This window comes from Crocuta crocuta, unplaced genomic scaffold (assembly GCF_008692635.1).
Source record: "Crocuta crocuta isolate KB4526 unplaced genomic scaffold, BGI_CrCroc_1.0 scaffold564, whole genome shotgun sequence".
Taxonomy (NCBI): domain Eukaryota; kingdom Metazoa; phylum Chordata; class Mammalia; order Carnivora; family Hyaenidae; genus Crocuta; species Crocuta crocuta.
The window spans coordinates 885,350-908,016 of NW_027533010.1; the positions used below are offsets into that span (position 1 = coordinate 885,350).

The window sequence follows — 22,667 nt, forward strand, 5'->3', positions numbered from 1 at the left end:
TAAATAAAAAAAAGACAATGTTTCTATCACAACTACTCATCACTGCTCTCTATTTTTTTTAACATTTATTTTTGAGAGACAGCAAAACAGAGCACCAGTTGGGGAGGTGCAGACAGAGGGGGGACACAGAATCTGAAGCAGGCTCCAGGCTCTGAGCTGTAAGCACAGAGCCCAATGTCGCGGGGCTGGAACCCATGAACCAAACTGTAAAATCATAACCTGAGCATAAGTCGGAAATTAAACTGACTGAGCCACCCAGGTATGCCCCTCATCTCTGCTCCTATAGCTCAAAAGCAGCCACAAATCATGTGCAAATGAATGTGTATAGCTATATTTCAATACAACTTTATTTACAAAAACAGGAAAGTGAACCAGACTGGACCCATGAGCTGTAGTTTTCCAACCCCTGGTCCTTAGCAACAATTTTTAATCAATCACCTCCTGTCCTTTGCTGAGAGGATATAAACCTATAAAAAATATATGAGTTTTAAAATTTTTTCTAGTATTTTATGAAATTTGCCTAAGATCTTAAGTCATGAAACAGAATATAATAAAATTTCACATGTAAGTATTAACTTTCAGTTAATAAGACACATTCATGTTAGGAAACATTAATACTGATTTACCTATGGATTTTTTTACACTAAGAAGATAATCTTCTCTCATTTCATCAGATAATGCAAGTATGCTGTTAGTGAGGACTTTCAGATGTTGGGGGACTAAATTCAATACATGTTCTAGCCAAGAATCTTCCATTGGGGCTATGTGGTCCGTATCAATTCCATGGTGAATGTAATAGTAATATCTCTGCATATAGAAGATAGAGAAAAAAGATGGGTTTAGTTCTATAATGAAACAAGTGTGTTCAAAAATAAAACTAGTAAGAAAAATCAAAGTTTTAGGAAAACAAAGAATGTATAAATCATAACAAAATATTTTGTGCAATTCATGGAGGCATTATTGGAGATCCCCTAAGTTTAAAAAATAATACATATGATGTTTCATGAAAATTAAAGCTCTTACCTTAGTTTATAACCATAAAATATCAAGTTATATTACCAAATATATAACATACTAAGCAGAACCCATGTTGAAGTAGAATTTAGTGCTTTATAAATATGTGAGAATGTGGCAAATTAGGTTTTCTTCTTTTACCATTGATAACCAAGTCCACCTTACAAGCTGCAAGTGAACCAGTATCCCTACACATTAAGCTCAGAAATCTATCACATGATTTAAGAATCTTTCAGCTGGCTTACTAATAGTCCATATTGTAATTTTTCTGTTGTGATTAAAGGTGTACATAAAAGTATTCATTTTAAGACAGAATAGGATTTCTCTAGCAATGGACACTCAACTTTGATATGTTTTTACAAATTTTATATGTCACTTAGAAACAATTTTAAACATCAAAATATTTTTTCAAAATGCTTTTCAAATTAGTAATATTAAAGTCTTTGAGGGGCGCCTGGGTGGCTTAGTCGGTTAAGCGTCCGACTTTCACTTAGGTCATGATCTCGCGGTTCGTGGGTTGGACCCCCGCGACGGGCTCTGTGCTGACTGCCAGCTCAGAGCCTGGAGCCTGTTTCGGAGTCTGCGACTCCCTCTCTCTCTGACCCTCCCCTGCTCACGCTGTCTCTCTCTCTCTCCTAGAAATAAATAAAAAAACATTAAAAAAAAAAAAGTCTTTGACATTAACGTTTAAAACAATTCTTCTGTATCTGAAATACTAGAAGAATTAGATTTCTAAAGTTCATATGCTTTGTGAAGTGTACATTATATAACTAAGATAGTTTCTCATAGAAGAATAAAGACCTATAAATGTGATGCAAGACTCAGTGAGGCTCATTTTGACAGAGGGAAGAAGTGAATTTGAGATTCTTTAATTGTCTCAGGTGGCGGGGAGAGAATGGTCTCTCCATTAATTAAAAGAGCAGTTTATGGAACTTCTATTTACTCCTACACTCACAGAGCTCCACAGGAAGGAGCACAGAATAATCTCAAATGTATAAAAGTATCTTCAAGTGCTCCTTTACATTCAATGATACTGACAAAAGAAACAGCCCATTACCAAGATATCTTTCTCTATTGCAGAAGCGGTCAGTTTTGGAAATGTGCTTTCATCAGGGCTGGTTGAGTCTAAGACAGCATCTTGTTGCCTAAGAAAATGATAAACACACTATTCAATTGCACATGAAGGGCAGTTAGAATATACATCAATGAATATAGGAGTTGGCCCTTGAACAACTCAACTTCAAACTGTGCAGTTTCACTTAGACGTGTTTTTTTATTGTATAGTGTTGTAAATCTATTTTAGTTTTTCTAAATATTTTAGCTACTTTATTGTAAAAATGAGTATATAATACACATAACATTAAAAATGTTTGAAGTGACTCTTTATATTAGAAGGCTTCTAGTCAACAGTAAGCTATTGGTAGTTAAGTTTTTGGAGAGTCAAAAGCTATACATGAATTTTCAACTGTGACAGGAGTCAGTGCCACTAATCCTTAAGTTGTTCAAGGGTCAACTATCAAAAAATCAGGACTGTCTTCTAATAAATCCTAAGAAAAGGAGTTGTTGAACATATTAATAGTGCACATAATGCATATTTGATACCACATTCTTCCCAGAACACTTTCTATTTATAGAGATAACAATTATATTGGAAGTGATTACAAGACCTAATTCAGAGGCTACATTCTTCTTGATGGGCTTTATTCATTCTTCCTCATTACTCCAAGCTCCAAATCTTTCTCTCTTCTTTGAAATTCTATAGGTGTGCTCTTGTAGTATTACTAAAATATGCATAGTTATTTATAAATAAGGGATTTAAAAGAGCACTAATGGAAAATATATTAAATGTAGTTTTGCCAAAGACATAGATACATTCTTGAAAAGATCATTTCTCATATATCTAAAAATATATAATACGAATTAGCAGAGAGTAACATAGCTCATACTTCCCTGTGGATTTATTATTGGCTAACTGTTTCTAAAATACTACAAGGCTGATAGCTATATTTCAAACTCTATACCAGATATGAGCCACATCTTGTGACTTCTTCTGGGGCACCACTGTGGAGAAAGACATAGTCCACATCTTCATGAAAAATAACAAGTTGGTCTGGGATAGATTTAACTTCTTTGTCATTAAATGTATCATGCTCTAGATCTCAAGTTCATCTGAGATGGATACAGGTCAGTGATGCTGTATAATAAAATATTCCCCCCCACTAACTATCCAGTGAATGAAGTCTGGAGGCTTATTGAACATCTGAGATACCATACTAAGATACCAGGATGCATCTTCTAAATTATTCTGTCTTTTGCAAATCCAGGAATCAATTATTTTGTGAACTTTATACTCCTTCTTTTTCAATTATATGGATCAGGGAAAAGAATCAATGCAATAGCTCAGGTAATGTCTTAGTTTAATTCAGTACATAGTAGGTGCTGAATAAATGTTTATCAAACATTTGGGAATAAGAATATAAAAGAAACAGTGGAACATCTTCAAGGTATCCTATACCTGGAGTGAGAAGGGTTAATTATTCTAATTACAAAAGAGTCAGTCATCTGGTTATTCTGACTATACAGTAAAGAGGTACTAATGCGACAGTAATGTACTTCAGGAATCAGGGCATCTGCATGCAGATTCTGCCACCATAATGTATATGACCTCAATAACGGTGTTGTTGATGCTTTTTTAAGGGAAGAAAGGCTCCTGGTATTTACCTTGCTAAACCCAGACAGTCCAACATGCTTCATCCTCTATGTGAGTAACACTCTGCCTAGAAGAGTGCAGGAAGGTCAAGGGAGGTGAGGAGGGAGGAAGCCTGGGGGCTACAGGGCCAGCTGCAGAAGTTTTTGCAGTCATAATGAAGATTCTTTCAGCTTGAAAGCTCTAGGATTCAATCATTCTGTGGCTATAGGCTAAGATTCTGCTCGCTAGAAACAATAATTAAAACTTTTTATCACCTAAGTCAGGCCCTCAACAGTTTCACATAGATTATCTCTAATCTTCACATCTTTGTGAGAAGAGACAGAGAAATTACCTCCACACCACAGATGAGAAACTGAATGTCAGAGAGATTAAATAACTTCCCCTTTGTCATGTACTTAATTAAGCACAAAAACCAAGGACTGCCCATCCATTTGTGCTTCCACACTGCCATGTTCTTTCCAGCAGAACAATATTCCTTTCAGAAACAAAGGAGACACTCTACCTGACCAAAGAAAAAATATGATGTACCTCACTTCCTAAAAATTAAAAAACTATATTGATTTTCTTCATTAAATTAATAGAGATTTTGAGTCAAGATGGTGGCATAAACATCCCTTTTATTCAAGTTTCCTCTTGAAAATGGCAGTAACTTTAACCAATGACTGTAAAGGGACTAGAAGGTCATCAGTTGAGAAGATATTTCAACAGGTTTCTGGAACATAAGAAGAAGAGAGAAGACAGATAAAACAGAGTTGAAAATACCATAGCTCCTAACTCACAGAGGAAGACAACTGATCTGCCTAGGAGATCCTTAGAAAAGGCTCTGATTGGGGTGCCTGGGTGGCTTAGTCGGTTAAGCGTCCGACTTTCGCTTAGGTCATGATCTTGCGGTTCGTGGGTTTGAGCCCCACGTCGGGCTCTGTGCTGACTGCCAGCTCAGAGCCTGGAGCCTATTTCAGAGTCTGTGTCTCCCTCTCTCTCTGACCCTCCCCTGCTTGCTCTGTCTCTCTCTCTCTCTCTCCTAGAAATAAATAAAAAAATATTTAAAAAAGAAAAAAAAAAAAGAAAAGGCTCTGATCTTGCAGTCTGCAAGTAACAAAGGAAAAAATGAGGAGACTGGCTGAAAATAAGCAACTTATTTTCTGAACTTTATGCCAGCAAATTAGACAACTTCAGTGAAAACAGATTCCTCAAAAGCAAAAATACCAAACATGACTCCAGAAGAAATAGAAAATTTGGACATATATCAAGTAAACTAATTGAATGAGTAATTAATAATCTTCCCACAAAGAAACTTCAGGTCTTAATGGCTTCAAATCATTCTACAATTTCTATGGAAGAAATAATACCAATTCTACCTAAACTCATTCAGAAAAGAGAGGAGGCAAAAACACTTCCCAACTCATTTTGAGACCTAAAGCCAAAGACAAGACAATAAAAGTACAGACCCATATCATTCACTAATATTGACTTGAAAATCCTGAACACAGTATTAGTGAAACAAATTCAGCAACACACAAAAAGGATTGTACATAATGACTAAGTGAAAGGGATGCAAGCTTTAACCTGAAAAGCAATTAATGTAATATACTATATTACAAGATTAAAGGACAAAAACCAATTCTCATTTCAATGGACATTGAAAAAGCATTTGACAAAAACCTAGCACCCATTTATGATAACATCTCTCAACCAACTAGGAAAAGAAGGGATCTTTTTCAACTTGCTAAAAGGCATATTAAAAACCTACAACTAACATCTTACATAAATGTCAAAGATTGAATGATTTTCCACTAAGACTAGGAAGTTCGCTATCACCAATTCTATTTCAAAATATACTGAAGAACTTAACAAGTGAAAAATAGGAAGGGAGAAAGATGGAAGACATTGGGCATAAAGTAAAACTGTATTTGTGGACAACCTAATTGTATACATAGGAATTCTATGGTATCTTTTAAAAAGCTACAGAACTAGTAAGCAAGTTTAGTAAAGTCTTAGGGATAGGAGATCAGTAAGTAAAAACTCATTTGATTTTTCTTTATACTGACAATGATCAGAAAATTAAATAATTCCATTCACATCAAAAAATACCTAAAAATTTTTAAAAGAAGTACAAGACTAACACATTACAAGTGTAAAACAATGCACTACAAAGAGTAATTAAAGAAAAAATAAATGAAGCGTCTGTGTTTATGGACGAGAACACTCAATATTATTAAAGTGGCAATTATCCTAAAATCGATCTACAGATTCAATACAATGACTGCTAAATCCTACTAGGCTTTAAAAATTTTTTTTAATGTTTTATAGAAACTGACAAGCTCATTTTAAAATGTATATGAAAATTCAAAAGACCTAGAAGAGCCAAAAATATTTTGAAAAAAGATAATAAATGTTGTGGATGTAAACTATCTAATTTCAAACTTTACTGTAAAGCTCAAGTGACCAAAACAACATGGCAGTGGTGTAAAGATAGACATATAGACCAATGGACCAGAAATAGAACCCCATACATACGGTTAAATGATTTTAGACAAAAGTGCCAAGCTAATTCAATGGGAAGAGTCTTTTCAATAAAGGGGGCTAAAACATTTGGATATCTATATACAAAAAAATTGAACCTCCACCCTAGCTCACATGATAGACATGCCAAATCTAAGCTAAATCATGCACATAAACATAAGAGCTAAAACTATAATCCTTTCAGGAAAACATAGGAGAAAATCATGTGACAGGAAATGATTCTCAGATATGCCTCCAAAAGCATCAACAAAAGAAAAAATGAATAAATTGAGCATCAAAATTTAAAACTTTCACTTTCTAAAAAAATACCATTAAGAAAATGAAAAGATAAGCCACAGACTGCAGGAAAATATTTTCAAAAGATCAATCTAATAAAAGACTTGCATAGAAAATATTTCAAGCACTTGTACATTAGTAGAAACATAAACAACCCAATTTTTAAAGATGAACAAAGATTTATATAGACATTTCAAAGAAATTATATGAATGTCAAACAACCACCAGAAAAGATGCCCATCATCACTAGTCATTAGGGACATACAATTTTAAAGCCATAATGAGGTAAAATAACACATCTACCAGAATGGCTAGAGTAGACAAATCAAAACAAAAAACAAGGTGTGGGCAAGGATGTGGAAAAACTAGAAACCTCTTCATACACTGCCTGTGGGAAGGTCAAATGGTATAGCTGCTTGGCAAACAGTTCAGCAACATCTTTAAAAGTTAAATGTATACCTACTAAACAAGTGAGTGTTTCTACACTTTGGCGTCTAGCCAGGAGAAATGAAAACATATCCACAAAGACTTGCACTCAAATGTTCATAGCAGCGCTTTCAAATAGCCCCAAACTATAAAAGTAAATATGAATAGATTAAAACATATTATAGGATTCCGTTTATATAAAATTTTAGAGAAGATAAAACTATAAAACCACAACACAGATCAATGTTTGCCTGGGGCAACCAGTGGTAAGGAGAATTAATGGAAATGGAGAAAATTTTCATGGATGACAGAGGTATTCTAAACCTAGATTTTGGTTAAGGTTGCACAACTATAGAAATTTACTAAAATTCATTCAATTGTACATTTAACCTGGATAAATTTAATAGTATGTAAATTATATCTCAGTGAAGCTGTTTTTAAGCCTATCTAGAAGGCTTTGGAAATAAAATGTTCAGAAAAAGAAAAAAAGACGGGTTGACAGAGTACAAATACAGAGTTCAAATAAAGTAATGGCAGAGTAACGTAGGCTTCTCATCAACATGCCATGGTGGCTCCAGTTGATACTACTGTATTCTATGATTGAAATTTGCTAAAACTTAGGCGTTCTCACAAAAAAAGGTAAAGATGTGAGGTGATGAATGTGTTAAGTAACTTGATTGTGGTAATCCTTTCACAATATATACATATATTCTCACATCGTACACTTTAAATATATTCTAATTTTATTTGTCGATTATACATTAATAAAGCATGGGAGGGAACAATATATGACAAAAAATAATGGTTAATATTTTTCTTTATTTTTTAAAGTTTATTTACTTTGAGAAAGAGAATACTGTGTGCAACCTGAAGAAGAGGCAGAGAGAGAAGGAGAGAGAGAATCCCAAGTAGGCTCCATTCTGTCAGCACAGAATCCAACATGGGGCTCAGTCCCGTCAACTGTGAGATCAGGACCTGAGCCGAAATTAAGAGTCAGACACTTAATGCACTGAGCCACCCAGGCACCCTGGTTAATACTTTTCAAACGAAGTTTTCAGATGTAAGGTAAGTATCATACTTATCCTTTAATTTTGTAGCCAGCTTAGTCATTAATTCAGGGGTAAGGACAAAACTGAGACCTTTACAGAGATGAGTCTCAAGTTAACTCCCCATAGATTCTCACTGAAACAACTGCTGAAGGATGAACTTCAGCAAAAACAGAAAACGCACCCAGACGAGTGTAATGCAAAGGCAATTTTCTAAGAAATTAGAAAACACATTAGTAAATCTCAGTGTTAAGAAAAAAGTGTGGGGAATGTAAGGACTTGGTAGAAAAAAATATTATAGAAATATTAGTAGAAATAAAAGAATGATCACATGGAAAATGCAAAGGAAAGCTTAAAGCTAAATTAAAGCAGACCAAAATCCCTTGGTGTTATTCAGGGATAAAATTAAAGTTTTAACTTTGGAAAGTATAAATTACAATATATAGTTTAAATATTAGGGTAACCAGAGATGTCTGGGGCTCAGTTGGTTAAGCATCCAACTTCAGCTCAGGTCATTATCTCAAGGTCCAGGAGTTCGAGTCCCGTGTCAGACTCTGTGCTGACAGCTCAGAGCCTGGAGCCTGCTTTGGATTCTGTGTCTCCCTCTCTCTCTGCCCCTCCACTGCTTGTACTTTGTCTCTCTTTCAAAAATAAAAATTTTTTAAAAATTAAAAATAAATAAATATTAAGGTAATCATTATGTTTGATAGCTTTTAAGCCAATAGAAATAAAGGAAGAAGGGAGAAAATTCAATTCAATAGAAAGCAGGAAAAAGAAGAAAAAAACCAAAGGCAATATATAGTAAATAAAAAGTACAAAATAAATTGGTAGAAGCACGCATGTATATGAAATGCCAACTATAAATGGGATTAAACATAATATTAAAGTTTGGAAACTCTAAGACTGAATTTCAGTATGTCCTGTTTCAATCCATATCCCGCTTATAAAAGGAACAACTAAAAATATAACATAAAATGGACAAAAAGAGACTACTGTTTCTTATAAGACAACAACAAAGATAATCTGAAAAACCTCCCAGTACCATTCTATAAATGTTGGATAATATGGCACATTGCTTTTGAATGCATAAATGAGCTCACAAAAAAAAAAAAAAAAAAAAAAAAGGAAGGAAATACTTGGGAGAAAAAAAAGTGGAATGGCAATCAGCAAAATACTGAGGCTACATTTATGGGGCCCAGGGCTTTGGACTTTAAAGCCCATGTGAATCAGGAGGTCAGGAGATGATTCCGTAGGGCCAAGTGAAATGGAGAATTCAAAGTGAGGCCCCTTGCATGAAGCTAAAACCCAAGATGGGCTCTATCCTCAACCAGATAAGGATCAGAAGCGACAGGCACAGGAAGTTGCGTCAGGAAAGATGATCTGGCTTAGCCAGGATGCTGCCCACAGGAAAACTTCCTCCCAAGACTTTGTAACCTGCCCAGCGCATGGTTTGGGGTTTTGATTTTATACTACTTGTGGGGTCCAAGAGCGCTTCATCCAAAGACAGTGATATAAGTGGGCCAAGCTGGTAAGATCCTACTAGCAACTGGCAAAGGCAAACTCCAAAGCACTGGGGTGGAGGCACACACCTGCAACCCGACTGCACAGGGCACCTACAAAATCCCCTTGCTCTTTGTTAGCCCACAGTACCCACTGCCCCCCACCTCCCTTCAAGGGGGCCTTGCAGCTACTAAAGTACCACACGGGGACAGTAGAACAGGGTCCTGTGGGCAAGTTACTTCCTGCAACCTGTCATAAAATTATGTTCACAAATGGCAGCGTAGGTGCCTGGAGAGTCATCAAGAAAGAGTGTCGCTGGCATCTAGCAGGAAGCAGTGAGGAAACACACAAAGAGGAACTAATGACTTACATCTGCACTGCCCTTCTGAGTGGACCTGCGACTCAGACCCGGCAAGCCCGGCCCTCCTCACACAGCTGATCGCTTCAACCCAATGCCTTATTTTCCTAGACAAGGAGACCCCCAACACCAGGCAAGTCGCCACATCACCCGAGCAGAGGAGATGGGGGGAAGACTGGCCCCATATCTNAGAGATTCCGCTCCCTCAGCGGACAACAGCATTAACATCAGTACCTTTCCCGCCGGTGATATTTAGTAAGTGGGACACACTTCATAGGGTTAAGCTCAACCTTTATTTGTACTCGGACCCCGCTCCAACAAGGATTTGGGTGTCCTTCGAGATGCACGGGATTTTTATACTTTTAGATAAAAAGTTACCAGGGGTTCTAATAAGGATAACACACACTGCTTAGCTTATAGAACTTACATAATGACATTAACTAGAGTGCTTCTAAAGTTTTCTCGTTCTTTATAGGGAGATTTGCTCTTGGATTTGGAAGTAGATGGTCCAGCATGACTGTCTTCCATTTGGTCTAGTATTCTGCCCTTTTTTCCAAGATGTTCTATGTATTCAGCTTGAATTTAAAATTAAAAAAAAAAAGCCTAAGTTAGTCATCTAAAGAGTAAGCTAAAACATGTAAGTGGTTAGAATAAAATGCTAAAACACCTTTCAAGGAAAATCTACGCACTGTAAGTTCTCAAGTAACCATAAGTACAATTAATTTTCTTTCAGTGTTAGGAAGTTAAACTACTCTTGTTTTAGATTATCAAAATAGAAACCTCTGACTACTTCAAGAATATTCAATTAATTTATATTTTAATATGCTAATAAACTCTAACTTTCAATTAATTTGCACAGAACCTTCTTAAAATGAAGATTAAAAATATGATTAAAAACAGAACACAAAACTGTCTCAGAAAATTTAAAGAACCATGATGAAAAAATGTTAACATTCAATGTAATCAATCTGAGGCGTCAAAAAAAAGTTAAAAACATTAAAATGACTAATTTGGAAGCAATATTTACAACTTATTAAAATTGCTCTCAGAAAAAAAACTTCTTAGATTTTCATGCAGAGGCAAATTCTGATTATGATAAATCAAAGTTTTAACATCAACACCCCAATTCTTAAAATATCCGCTTCTATAGCATTTACAACAGCCTAAAATAATTAAGACCTGGAATCAATTATTTTATAAGGGAAAACATTTGGCATTAATTTTCCTACTTGGTATAAATGTCATTTCAGTTTTACAATTTAGCTACTCTCAAATAAATGTAGGATTTTTTTTTTTCCTCTAGAACTTTTTCTTCAGTCTAAGTTGGAATAAAGTTCTTACCATAGGACTGTTCATTTTTAACGCTAAACTGTTCTAGAATCTCATCAGCCTGATTTACAGTCAAATGGAATGACGGGGCTGCCTGCTGCCACTGGGGCCTGGTGCTCACCTGTAATAGGAAATGCAAATAGCATTAATCAACAAGATCAGAAAAAAAGAAACCTTTTTTCATGAAGTGCATGAGTATTTATAAACACAGACATTTCCTCAAACAAATCTGGACATCTGGAAAGAAGGCACACTCAACAGCAAATCGTATGCGAGCCTGTGAATGGCTGTGGTGTGTGACATTTGGGAGACATTACCAAGGCTCTGATGCTAGTTTGATGCGGGCAGCTGTTACATAACACTGCGTGTTCATTCCAGAGAGCCTACTCACCCCCAAATACTGGCAAATGATCCTTAAGCCTTCCATTTTAATGAGAGGAGCGCTCTGCTGGGCTCCGATGCTAATGAGCTTCTCTGCATTCCAGCTCCAAAAAGATCTTCCTGTTCTCATGGCTTTAAGCAGCTGTCAATTACTCTGGGAACGCACAGACTTATTCCATCATTGAGGCAGGGGTCATAAATTCTTATACTTAAAAGATGTAGGCAGATCTCATAAAAGAGGGAAGAAGGCTAGTGATGATGGCTAATTGGCACTCAGCTTCAGTGCTGGGAAACAGTAGAGGGTGGTGGGGACTGTGGCAGACAGGAAAAGCAGCTAGGTCTTTTAAAAAGACAACAAAAATGCGCTCAGGCCAATTATTGCAATACCAGAACCCAGACCCACTACTGCCGGAAACACCTAGGACTTTTCAAGAAACCCAGATGAGTGGATTTGAAAGTAAAATACACATTTTAGGAACAGCATCTCTGTCTTCCTCTCAGATCCAGACCAAGTTGATAACCCATACTTGCAGGGGCGTCTTCCTAGTTTTACTCTCTCCAATCCTTATTCCTGCTTCCAAATAAACTTACTGTACACAAGACCTCGTTTCAGGTTCTTCACAGGAAAACAAGCTAAGGCAACTTAAAAATCAATGCTCTTCCATCCTTCTGCCTGCCTTTCCATTCCTTTAGTCTCATCTTGTTCCATAAAGGATTTAGGATTTGTGGGGGTGCGATGAACACAGACAGGGTGAGAATCCATCACCAGCTGAGAGTGGAGAGTGCTGAGTCACCCTTGATTTCAACTACAGGGATCACCTCTAGAAGCATGAAGCTCTGTAATGAAAAAAATCACTCTAGGTCTTAACCGCTGCTGGATATTTTCATCCAAATGTAAGCCTTAATATTCAGATGAAAGTACTCTGCTCTTTTTTAATCAATGAGATTTTAAAAACATCTCTTGAAAACTTTATTTTCCTTGTAGCACATAAAACACAAAGCATGCTAAATAATTAAGATACATATAAACATAAAACCAGGCTTAAAGCAGCCAACAAAAGTGTCCTAGACTACTACATACCACCAACAGGAAAGGGTTATTATGCAACTCAGCCGCTGAATGGTAAGTAAGAAAATTTAGGTTTACATTTCTAAACCTGTGTGCTAACAAGACACAATGAACTCAGGACAAAATTTTTTTTTTGGTTTTAAAATTTGTTGAGTTTTCAACAGATCTTGTAGAATGAGGGAAAGCACCTATGGCTTCATTTCACAGAACTTGGCATGATAATCTGATGTTATCCACAAAAACATATTTTTAATTAAAATTTGTATTTGGGGGGTACCTGGGTGGCTCAGTTGGTTAAGCGTCTGACTTTGGCTCAGCTCATGATCTCATGGTTCATGAGTTCAAGCCCTCATGGGGTTTGTGCTGTCAGCTCAGAGCCAGTAGCCTAACTTTGGATTCTGTGTCTCCCTCTTTCTCCCCTTCCGCCATTTGCACTCTGTCTCTGTCTCTCAAAAATAAATAAATGTTAAAAAAATTTTTTTTTAAATTGTATTTTGTAGGGGCCCCTGGGTGGCTCAATAGATTAAGCACCTGACTTCAGCTCAGTGATGATCTCACAGTTAGTAGGTTCGAGCCCCACATCGGGCTCTGTGCTGACAGCTCAGAGCCTGGAGCCTGCTTCAGATTCCATGTCTCCCTCTCTCTCTCTGACCCTCCCTGCTTGCGCTCTATCTCTGTCTCTCAAAAATGAACATTTAAAAAATTTAAAAAAAAATTTTATTTTGTAATATTCAAAATCTTTCATTTAAGAATATCAACTCTTAAGTTTNTCATGGGGTTTGTGCTGTCAGCTCAGAGCCAGTAGCCTAACTTTGGATTCTGTGTCTCCCTCTCTCTCCCCTTCCGCCATTTGCACTCTGTCTCTGTCTCTCAAAAATAAATAAATGTTAAAAAAATTTTTTTTTAAATTGTATTTTGTAGGGGCCCCTGGGTGGCTCAATAGATTAAGCACCTGACTTCAGCTCAGTGATGATCTCACAGTTAGTAGGTTCGAGCCCCACATCGGGCTCTGTGCTGACAGCTCAGAGCCTGGAGCCTGCTTCAGATTCCATGTCTCCCTCTCTCTCTCTGACCCTCCCTGCTTGCGCTCTATCTCTGTCTCTCAAAAATGAACATTTAAAAAATTTAAAAAAAAATTTTATTTTGTAATATTCAAAATCTTTCATTTAAGAATATCAACTCTTAAGTTTCCCAGATGAAAAATTGTCATCCATTTAAAATTATCAGGAATCTTCTCTACATAAAGCAATACAAATTCATTTATATACTTTGTAGCTCTTAAATTATCTTTCAAAAAATAAGGCTTTAGATAAACATTGAAAGCATTATGCTAAGTAAAATAAGCCAGGCATCAAAGGACACATGTCAGATGGTTCCACTTTCAGGAGCTACCTGGAGTAGTCAAACACATGAGGACAGAAAGTAGAAGGCAAGCTGCCATGGGCTCAGAAGACAAAGGAGACACTGTTTAATGGCACAGAGCTTCAGTTTGCAAAGATGAAAAGAGATCTGGAGATGGATGATGGCAATGGATGCACAGCAATGTGAATGACCTTAATGACACTGAACTATGGTTCAATCAAAAACAGTTAAAGTGGTCAATTATACGTTAGGTGCATTGTACCACAGTTAGAAAAAAATACTGTTTGCATTAAACCTCCACCTAAATCCAACTTCCAGTAGTCATAAGGACACAGCTCAATGGCACCAAACTCCACAAAATTACTAGCAAAATTACTGGTAAAATGTATTACAGTTAAGCATATCATACCCAGTGGTTACCAGTTCAAAGGGTCTATGAACTGCCTCTACTATAGGATGATGATAATTTATTATGATAATCATTTTTAAAAGGACACCAAGTTCTAAGGATTCTTCTGTGGCAGAGCATTTCAGTGCTGGAAGATACATCTCAAGGAAACCAACTCTTCTCATTTTCAAACAGAGAAGCTGCAGCTCACAGAGATAAATGATCCTTTCAGATCCTAAAGCCATTAGTGACAAAGCTGTACCTTGAGCCCTCACTTCCTAACTTTAACACTGATAAACTTTCTGCTAGCCCATCTTGGAAATTCTTTTATCCAGAATATTGAAATACTCTTGACATACCAGAAAATTCTAGCTTACAGTTACTTTAAGGTTATTTTTCCCAAGATGTGTCCCTCCTAGAAGGTCTCCAACAGAAAATAACCAAATGGAGCTCCAAATTCAAAATCTGATATTTAGTTACTTATTTACAAGTTTGAAAGACATTTTCAAAAGGGCAAAGATCCAGTATGTAGGTAAATTACCGTAGCCAACTGTGGTAAAACTCTTCCTGGGGTCTTGACTTTTTCTTTGTTGGCTGACTTATCCTGCATGAAAATAGAAGGAAAACTGTTTACTCTTAATGGCACCATTGATTCATTCAACCAATTTGATAGAGGGTCTACTGGAAGGTACAGGTCATCAAAAAACATTCAAAGACCACTTTAAAATTTCTCAACATTTGTCTTAGAATGACTTCCTTTGTAGCAAGGAAAGAAAGAAAGGTGGTATCCAACAACACTTAGGAAGCTTTGAAAAGTGCAAAGCTTCTCATCCATCACCTTCTTTTGGGAATTTATCTGAACCCAGCTAGTGTCCGGGGCTTCTCAGCTCTACCATCCTACTCTATCACTAAAATAGCACTTTTCTATTGACGACTGTGATGTTCTGCTTTGTAAGGTAATGACATGTTTGGCTTAATGTGCCCCCAAGCTGCCGTAAGTAAAATTTGTATTTTTCAGGGAAAAGTGTTGCTATCCCTTGGAGTAGAGGGGAAGGACAGGGTAGGAATGTCATCTACATAATAGAAAGCACTATGGAGAATGATCCTTTGGTTGGTACGATCCTCCTACGTAGGAGTTGTACCTTGGCCACTGGTCAATTTATTGCCTCTCAGCATCAAATCTATGCTTTTTAACACGTTTTGTGATTCCTGAACAGGACTCGGTAAACATTTCTCCAGCTGGCCCAGCATCATAGAGGATTCAAAAGGGACACTGAGAGAACTTTTCTTCCTGGTTCCAGGGCTTTTCCCCATTGCTCCATTGGGTGACTACCAGTAGTCAGCACCCTTTCCCCTGGGCACCTTCCCAGCCTGTGGTATGGGGTGGACCCTGTGGCAGACACCCTTCAGGTTTCACGGTCATCCCTACAGGCATCTTCTCAGAAAGTTTCCCTACATCATAAAGGGAGACCTCATTTCAAATTTTTAGCAAACAGGTCGTCTACTCAACTCTCAGCCTGCAGCATCTCTGCAAACGTCTTTGCCACCCAAGTGGGCCACAGCCAACCCCTCTCCAAGAGGTCTTAGTCTACGCTTTAGACATAGAGGCAGTGGCTGCTCCCAGGCCTATCACCCGCCAGAAGTGGGTGAAAGTTGACAATCTCAGGAGTAACCTCTAGCTATGTGGGAGGAGAGCTGATGGATAAATGCTACTCCCTAATCATACTCAGACAATTGCAGGAAGCAGTATATAAGCTCCTCAGAAGGTCATGGCAGGATCACCCCCAGTTACCTGATGTAGCAATGAACTTGCCAACACATCCTCAGACTGGCTTTTCTTTCTTCCTAGTTTTACTCTTATTTCTACTTCCTGGGATCATTTCCCAAATAAAGTACACACAAGTCCTCTCTTCAGGCTCTTCTTCCACAGGTAACAAGCTAAGACATCTTAAAAATCCATGCTCTTCTACCCTTCTATCTGTCCTTCCATTCTTCCACTTTCATCTTGCTCCATAAAGGACTTAGGACATGTAAGTGCTAGCAGTGAGGTGTGCACAAAGGAGGAGAATCTGGCCACCAGTTCACAGACATTGGGAACCACCAGTACTGAATCATCCTTGATTTCAACTACAGAAGCATGAAAGTCTATAACGAAAATCATTCTAGGTCTTAACTACAGCTACAAAAATGCCATCTAAGTGCCAACCTTAATATTCAGATGACAACATTTTTTGCTCAATTGGTTACTTTTAAAAATATCTCTTAAAAATATTACTGATCTTTAAAAAGCCCCACAGCCCCAAAGGATACAAAAACAATGCTAAGATACAGTCAAATAAGAACATAGCATATGGTTTAAATCAGACAACAAAATCATTTTATACACTGATGGCTAGAAAGACTTCTTTCTCTCAGCCATTGAGTATTTATTCAGTATGTAAATTTAAATTTTGTTGGTATTTCTGAACCTATATACTAATAACATAAAAAAACTAATGGCAATGTTTTTCAGTTTTAAGATTTGTTAAGTTTTTAAAGGGAAAAAGATCTATTTCAGATCTTAGTCTTTTAGACTAGAGAGCTTAGAGATTTGTAGAACTAAAAAAATGCCATAATTTTATTTTATAGAACACAGTGTGGTAATTTTGGCATTATCCATAAAGCAATAAGAACAGGTTAACAATTATAACACCTACTTTGAAATGCTCAAGAACATTCACCAACAAAATTTCATTTGAGATTCTTAAGCTGAAAAAGGCCTCTATTTCATATTATTAGGAATCATCTCTGCATGAAGCAATCCAGATTTTATAGTTCATTCTGAGTTTTTAGAAGATATTTCACAACAAATAATGTTTGCATTGAACCTCCACTGAAACTCAACTTCCGAGAATCACAAGAGCATCACTCCCTTACACTCAATTAAACACAACATAAAAGTACTAGAGAGTACATTTTATTGCAGTAAAATCTAACACTTCTAGCACTTGATCAACTAAAAATGTCTATTAACTGCCCCTTCCACAGAAAAATGATAACTTAAAGTCAAAATAATGACAAAGGATGTCAAGACCCAAGAAATCACATTTTAGTGCTGGAAAAGGCATTTCCTCAAAGATCATTCAATCAGCTCTTCTCATTTTCAGACTAAGAAACTGGGGCTCCAAGAGGTAAGTGACTCATCATCAGCATCACAGAGCCATTAGTGACAAAGCTATAACCCAAGTCCTCATTTCCTGATTCCAGTACTGCTTCTGCCAGCCCATCTTCACAATTCTTTAATTCAGATTACTCAAATATTCTGTGCAACCCAGTAATTGTAACTTATAATTCCTTTCATTAAGGTAGTTATTTTTCCCAAGATATGTGCATCATAGATGTTCTCCATCAGGAAACAGTTAACTGGAGCACAGAATTTAAAACCAGAAATTCAGTGCTGGCTTCGGCAGCACATATACTAAAATTGGAACGATACGGAGATGATTGGCATGGCCCCTGTGAAGGGGTGACATGCAAATTTGTGAAGCGTTCCACAGTTTTGGTATTATGCTAAAATGAAGTAACGCAGTCAGAGAAAGATAGGTATCATATGTTTTCACTCATATGTGGAAGTTGGAAAACTTAACAAAATACCATGGGGGAACGAAAGGGAAAAAATAGTTACCAATCGAGATGGAGGGAGGCAAACCATAAGAGACTCTTTTTTTTTATTTTTTAATGTTTTTTTAATTTATTTCTGATTGNGATGAATCATGGGAATCTACCCTCAAAACCAAGAGCACACTGTACACACTGTATGTTAGCCAATTTGACAATAATTTAAAGAAATAAAAAAATAAACTGCCACCCCCCAAAAATAAAAACCAGAAACTCAGTAAACTCATTATTTACAATTATGAAAACTAGTAAACCTTTATTATAGAAGCATCAAGTATGATAATATATTGGTCTATTACCATTGACAATTGTGGTAGAAATCTCACTGGTGCCTTGGATTTTTCTTTGCTGGCAGATTTATCCTGCATGAAAAAATACAAAGAAAAAAACAACTATTCACTCTGTTAAGGCTATAATTGATTCACTCAATCAAATTTTACAGTGTCTAATTTAAGAAAAACATATCATCCAAAATCTTCTAAAACATACTCTACAGATGGCAATAATATTGTGTACAGAAATTCATACAGAATCCACAAAAAATTATAAGAACTAATGAGTAAGTTCAGCAATATTGCTGGATGCAAGACCAAAGGGAAAAAAAAGTTAATTGTATTTCTAGACACTAGCAATGACCTATCCAAAATTGAAGAAACAAATCATTTACAATAGAATCAACAAGTATAAAAGACTTAGGAATAAATTTAATAAGTGTAAGACTCCTACAACAAATTCTATAAAACATTACTGAAAAAAAATTAAAGGCAACCTAAATAAATGGGAAGACATCCCACCCATGCTCATGGATTGTAAGACACAATACTCCTTCCCCCCAAAATTATCTACACATTCAACACACTCCCTATCAAAATCTCAGCTATTTTTTTAGGTAGAAATAAACAAGCTGATCATAAATTTTACATGGAAGTGTAAGGACCCAGAACAGCCAAATAATCTTGAAAAAGAACAAAGTTGGCAGACTCGTACTTCTAGATTCCACCACTTACTACAAAGCTAGAATAATGAAGACTTCATAATGATAAAAGAAAGATCAAAAAGATAGAATTGGAAATTTAGAAATAAACCATTAATGGGTGATTGATTTTTGACACGAATACTGTGACAATTCAGTGGAAAACTGGTCCTATCTTCCTCTCGGAATTTATCTCCATCTAAATGGCGTCCAAAATTTCCTCAGCCTGGCCATTCTCCATCGCTAAACCTTCATTTTTTCTTCTGAATCCTTTATTTTCTAAGGCTAATATACCCTCAAGTTACTACTAAAAAGTAGAAGTATTACTTGCAGTAACGTTCAGAGAATACCTTTGTCTTGTTTGCAATAGAGAATACTTCTGTAGTAGGAATTCCATCTAAGTAAGAAGTGCTGTTGAGAATGTTACTCGTATTTGTAAAACATAATACGAGTTGTGCTTTGGTCACTTATAAACGTATTGCCGCTCAGTGTCAGATCTATGCCGTTTTGTCTTCCTTGATGCTTCTTGAGCAGGACTCAGAAACATTTCTCCAGCTGGCCCAGTGTTCTACGAGCTCAGGAAGGACCCTGTAAGGAAAAGGAACTCTTCCTCATGGTTGCAGTGCTTTTCCTCCTTGGTCTCACTGTGTGGCTGCCGGCACTCCATCTCCTTGCCCCCGAGCAGCTTCCCAGGCTGGGGGACGTGCAGATCCAGTGGCAGACAAGCTCCAGAGGGACAATTCCTTTCAAATGTCTCAGGATGCAAGTAAGTGCTTTTCTCACTTCCCCTGAGGATATCCTCCTCACGGATTTTCACAGCTGTGTAGTGCTGTGAATTTACCCATTCCATTCTCTCATGAGTGGACATTTAGCCTGTTTCCAATGTTTCTGGATGAGAGAAGAGCGTTTCAGCAATCCTCTTTTGGCATATATTTCAGTATACATGCATACAATTCTTATATCTGACACATACACAGTGTTTACGTATTTAGTATACATGTATTACGCGTGTGCGTGCAGATCTGATTTTGTCCCTTTAATTCCACGGGTATATTTATCTATAAACAAAGTGTATCCAATTATTGTAACTTCACAAAAGATCTTGAAGTTCTCTCCTTACTATTGTTAAAAATGGTCAGACACAGACTTCTGATCTAAGATGGTGATGTAGGAAGACTCTGAACTCTCTTCCTCCATGGACACCCCTAATCAACACCTATTTATAGAGCAGTTACTCCTGAGGAAGAGCTGAGGGCTGAGTGAATAGCTTCTGCACAACAAAAGATAAAGAGGCCACAGAGAACTGGCAAGAGAGATGGAGACACACCAAGGAAGGGAATTCTCACCCTCAACACTGCAAACTATAGTGGGGAGGGATAGTACTGAGGGACTGAGCAGATTTGTCTGCCCCCAGTCACAGAAAAAACCAAACAAACTTGGTTTAAAAGAGCAACTAGAGGAGCGCCTGGGTGGCTCAATCATTTCAGTTTAGGTCATGATCTTCCAATTTGGGAGTTTGAGCCCTGCATCAGGCTCTCTGCTATCAGCACAGAGGCCCCTTAGGATCCCCAGTCTCCCTCTCTCTCTGCCCCTCCCTTACACACACGTGCACACATTCTCTCTCTCCCTCTCCCTCTCCCTCTCTCTCTCTCCCCCTCTCCCTCTCTCAAAAATAAACACTTAAATAAAAAATAAAAGGGCAACTAGAATATCAAAGATCCAGCCTTAAAAGTTCACCAAACGGCAAGGGAGCTGCTGGAACTCTCTCCAAGTTCAAAGGGCTGGCAAGCACCATGGTTTACATTCATCTTCCACATTGATAGCCCAGACAGGAGCAGGGCCCGGGCACCATAGCCAAGCTGCTGTGTTAGAGAGTGCTGGCTCTCTAGCTCACACCAACCCCAGACACCCTGGGGCACAGATAAAACCCCACAGTTTTAAGGAAGAACTGTAATATAAATGATCCAGCCTTAACAGTCCATCAAATGGTGGGGGGCTTGCTGGAACTCCCTCTGGTTTAAAGGGGCTGGTGAGCCCTATGGTTTACATTCTCCCTCCACCTTGATAGTGTGGACAGGACCAAGGTCCAGGCACTACAGTCTACTGCCTCAGTGAGCCCCGGACCCCTAGTCCACATCAGCCTTAGCCAACCCACCAAGGCAGCCCTAGTGCAATGGACACCAGGACACCCTAGTCAGTGCTCACAACAGCTCCACCTGTCATGCCAAGGTGACACAGATGCCAGGGAGCCCAGAATACTCCAAGCCTATACCATCTTGGCTTCAGAGGACTTGCTAGGGCACCCTCAGAACACAGCACTCAGGGACTTATTGGCTCATGCCTACTTTGATTCCTGCCCCCCTGCCAAGATGGCTCCTATGCAGAGAACTCCAGGAACCCTTAACCCATGCCTGCCTCAGGTGCCAGCCACCCTGTCAGGGGACCCTATGCATGAAGCACTCCAGGAACCCTGCCTTGTACCCCACTTTGGCCCTAGCCATCCCACCATGGTATCCCCTGCATGGAGTGCCTCAGGACATACCTCGGCCTGCACAGCTCCAATCATCCCACCAAGGCAGTCCCTGCACGGGCACTCCGGGCACCCTGGCTTGTACCCACTTTGGTGTTAGCTAACATCACCTCAGTCATCCCACCAGGGCAGCCCTCAGACACAGCTCCAGCCAGCCAAAGCCATCAGGCACACACATTTTACAGGGGACAACTATACACAAGACCATTCCTCTGAGTTTAGGAGAAGTAGCTATTCTGCCTAATACATAGCAACAAACACAAGTCAAGCAAAATGGGGAGACATATGTATATGCTCCCAACGAAAGAACATCACAACTCCCCCCTCCACCCCCCAATAAACAGAGCTAAGCCATATAAAGAGCTAACTGATAAAGAGTTTAAAGAATCTCACCAGACTGGAGAAAGTAGAACTCAGTGAGAACTTCAAAAGCGACACAGAAAATATAAAGAGGAATGAATCCAGGCTGAATACAATTAAGTGAAATGAAAAATACACTAGAGGGAATCAACATATTAGCAGATGCAGAAGAATTGATCAATGATCCGGAAAACAGGGTCATGGAAAGCACCCAAGCTGAACAGGAAAAAGCAAAAAGAATTTTAAAAAATGAGGATAGCTTAAGGGATCTCTTGAATAACATCAAACAAACAAGGATTATAGAGGTTCCAGAAGGAGAAGAGAGAGAAAGGAACAGAAAACTTATTTGAAGAAACAGTGGCTGAAAACTTCCCTAACCTGGGGAAGGAAACAGACATCCAGGACCAGGAAGCACAGAGAGTTCCAAACAAAATGAGTGCAAGGAGGTGCACAGCATTGCACATAATTAAAATGTCAAAAGTCCAAGGGAGAATTTTAAAAGCAATAAGGTTATCATTCAGAATTAAAGGAGAGATAGAGTATCCCCAGACCAACAAAAGTTAAAGGAGTTTACCACCACCAAACTGTCTCACAAGAGACGTTAAAAAGAACTTCTTTAAGTAGGGAAAAAAAGGGCCGTAATTAAAAGTAGGAAACTTATGAATGAGATGATGACATCACATTTACATGATGACATGTAAAATATGACAATATGTACATACGACATGGAAAGGGAAGTAAAAAAAACTTCTTTTAGAATGTGTT

General features: G+C 37.9%; 1 protein-coding gene and 1 non-coding gene across 2 annotated transcripts in view; one reads left to right on the forward strand and one right to left on the reverse strand.

Moving 5' to 3' along the window:
* Window positions 1–22,667, reverse strand: part of DNAH7 (dynein axonemal heavy chain 7) — a 245,938-nt gene that overhangs the window by 214,511 nt on the left and 8,760 nt on the right. Inside the window, exons 2-7 of the mRNA XM_077745812.1 lie at window positions 18,339–18,401; window positions 14,924–14,986; window positions 11,195–11,303; window positions 10,281–10,428; window positions 2,072–2,159; window positions 627–807 (exon numbers count right to left, since the gene is read on the reverse strand). Coding sequence (XP_077601938.1) covers window positions 627–807; window positions 2,072–2,159; window positions 10,281–10,428; window positions 11,195–11,303; window positions 14,924–14,986; window positions 18,339–18,401 — 652 coding nt within the window. The remainder of the gene's footprint in view (window positions 1–626; window positions 808–2,071; window positions 2,160–10,280; window positions 10,429–11,194; window positions 11,304–14,923; window positions 14,987–18,338; window positions 18,402–22,667) is intronic.
* Window positions 17,816–17,922, forward strand: LOC144216460 (U6 spliceosomal RNA). The gene has a single exon (XR_013330677.1). It is a non-coding gene; the product is annotated as a U6 spliceosomal RNA (small nuclear RNA).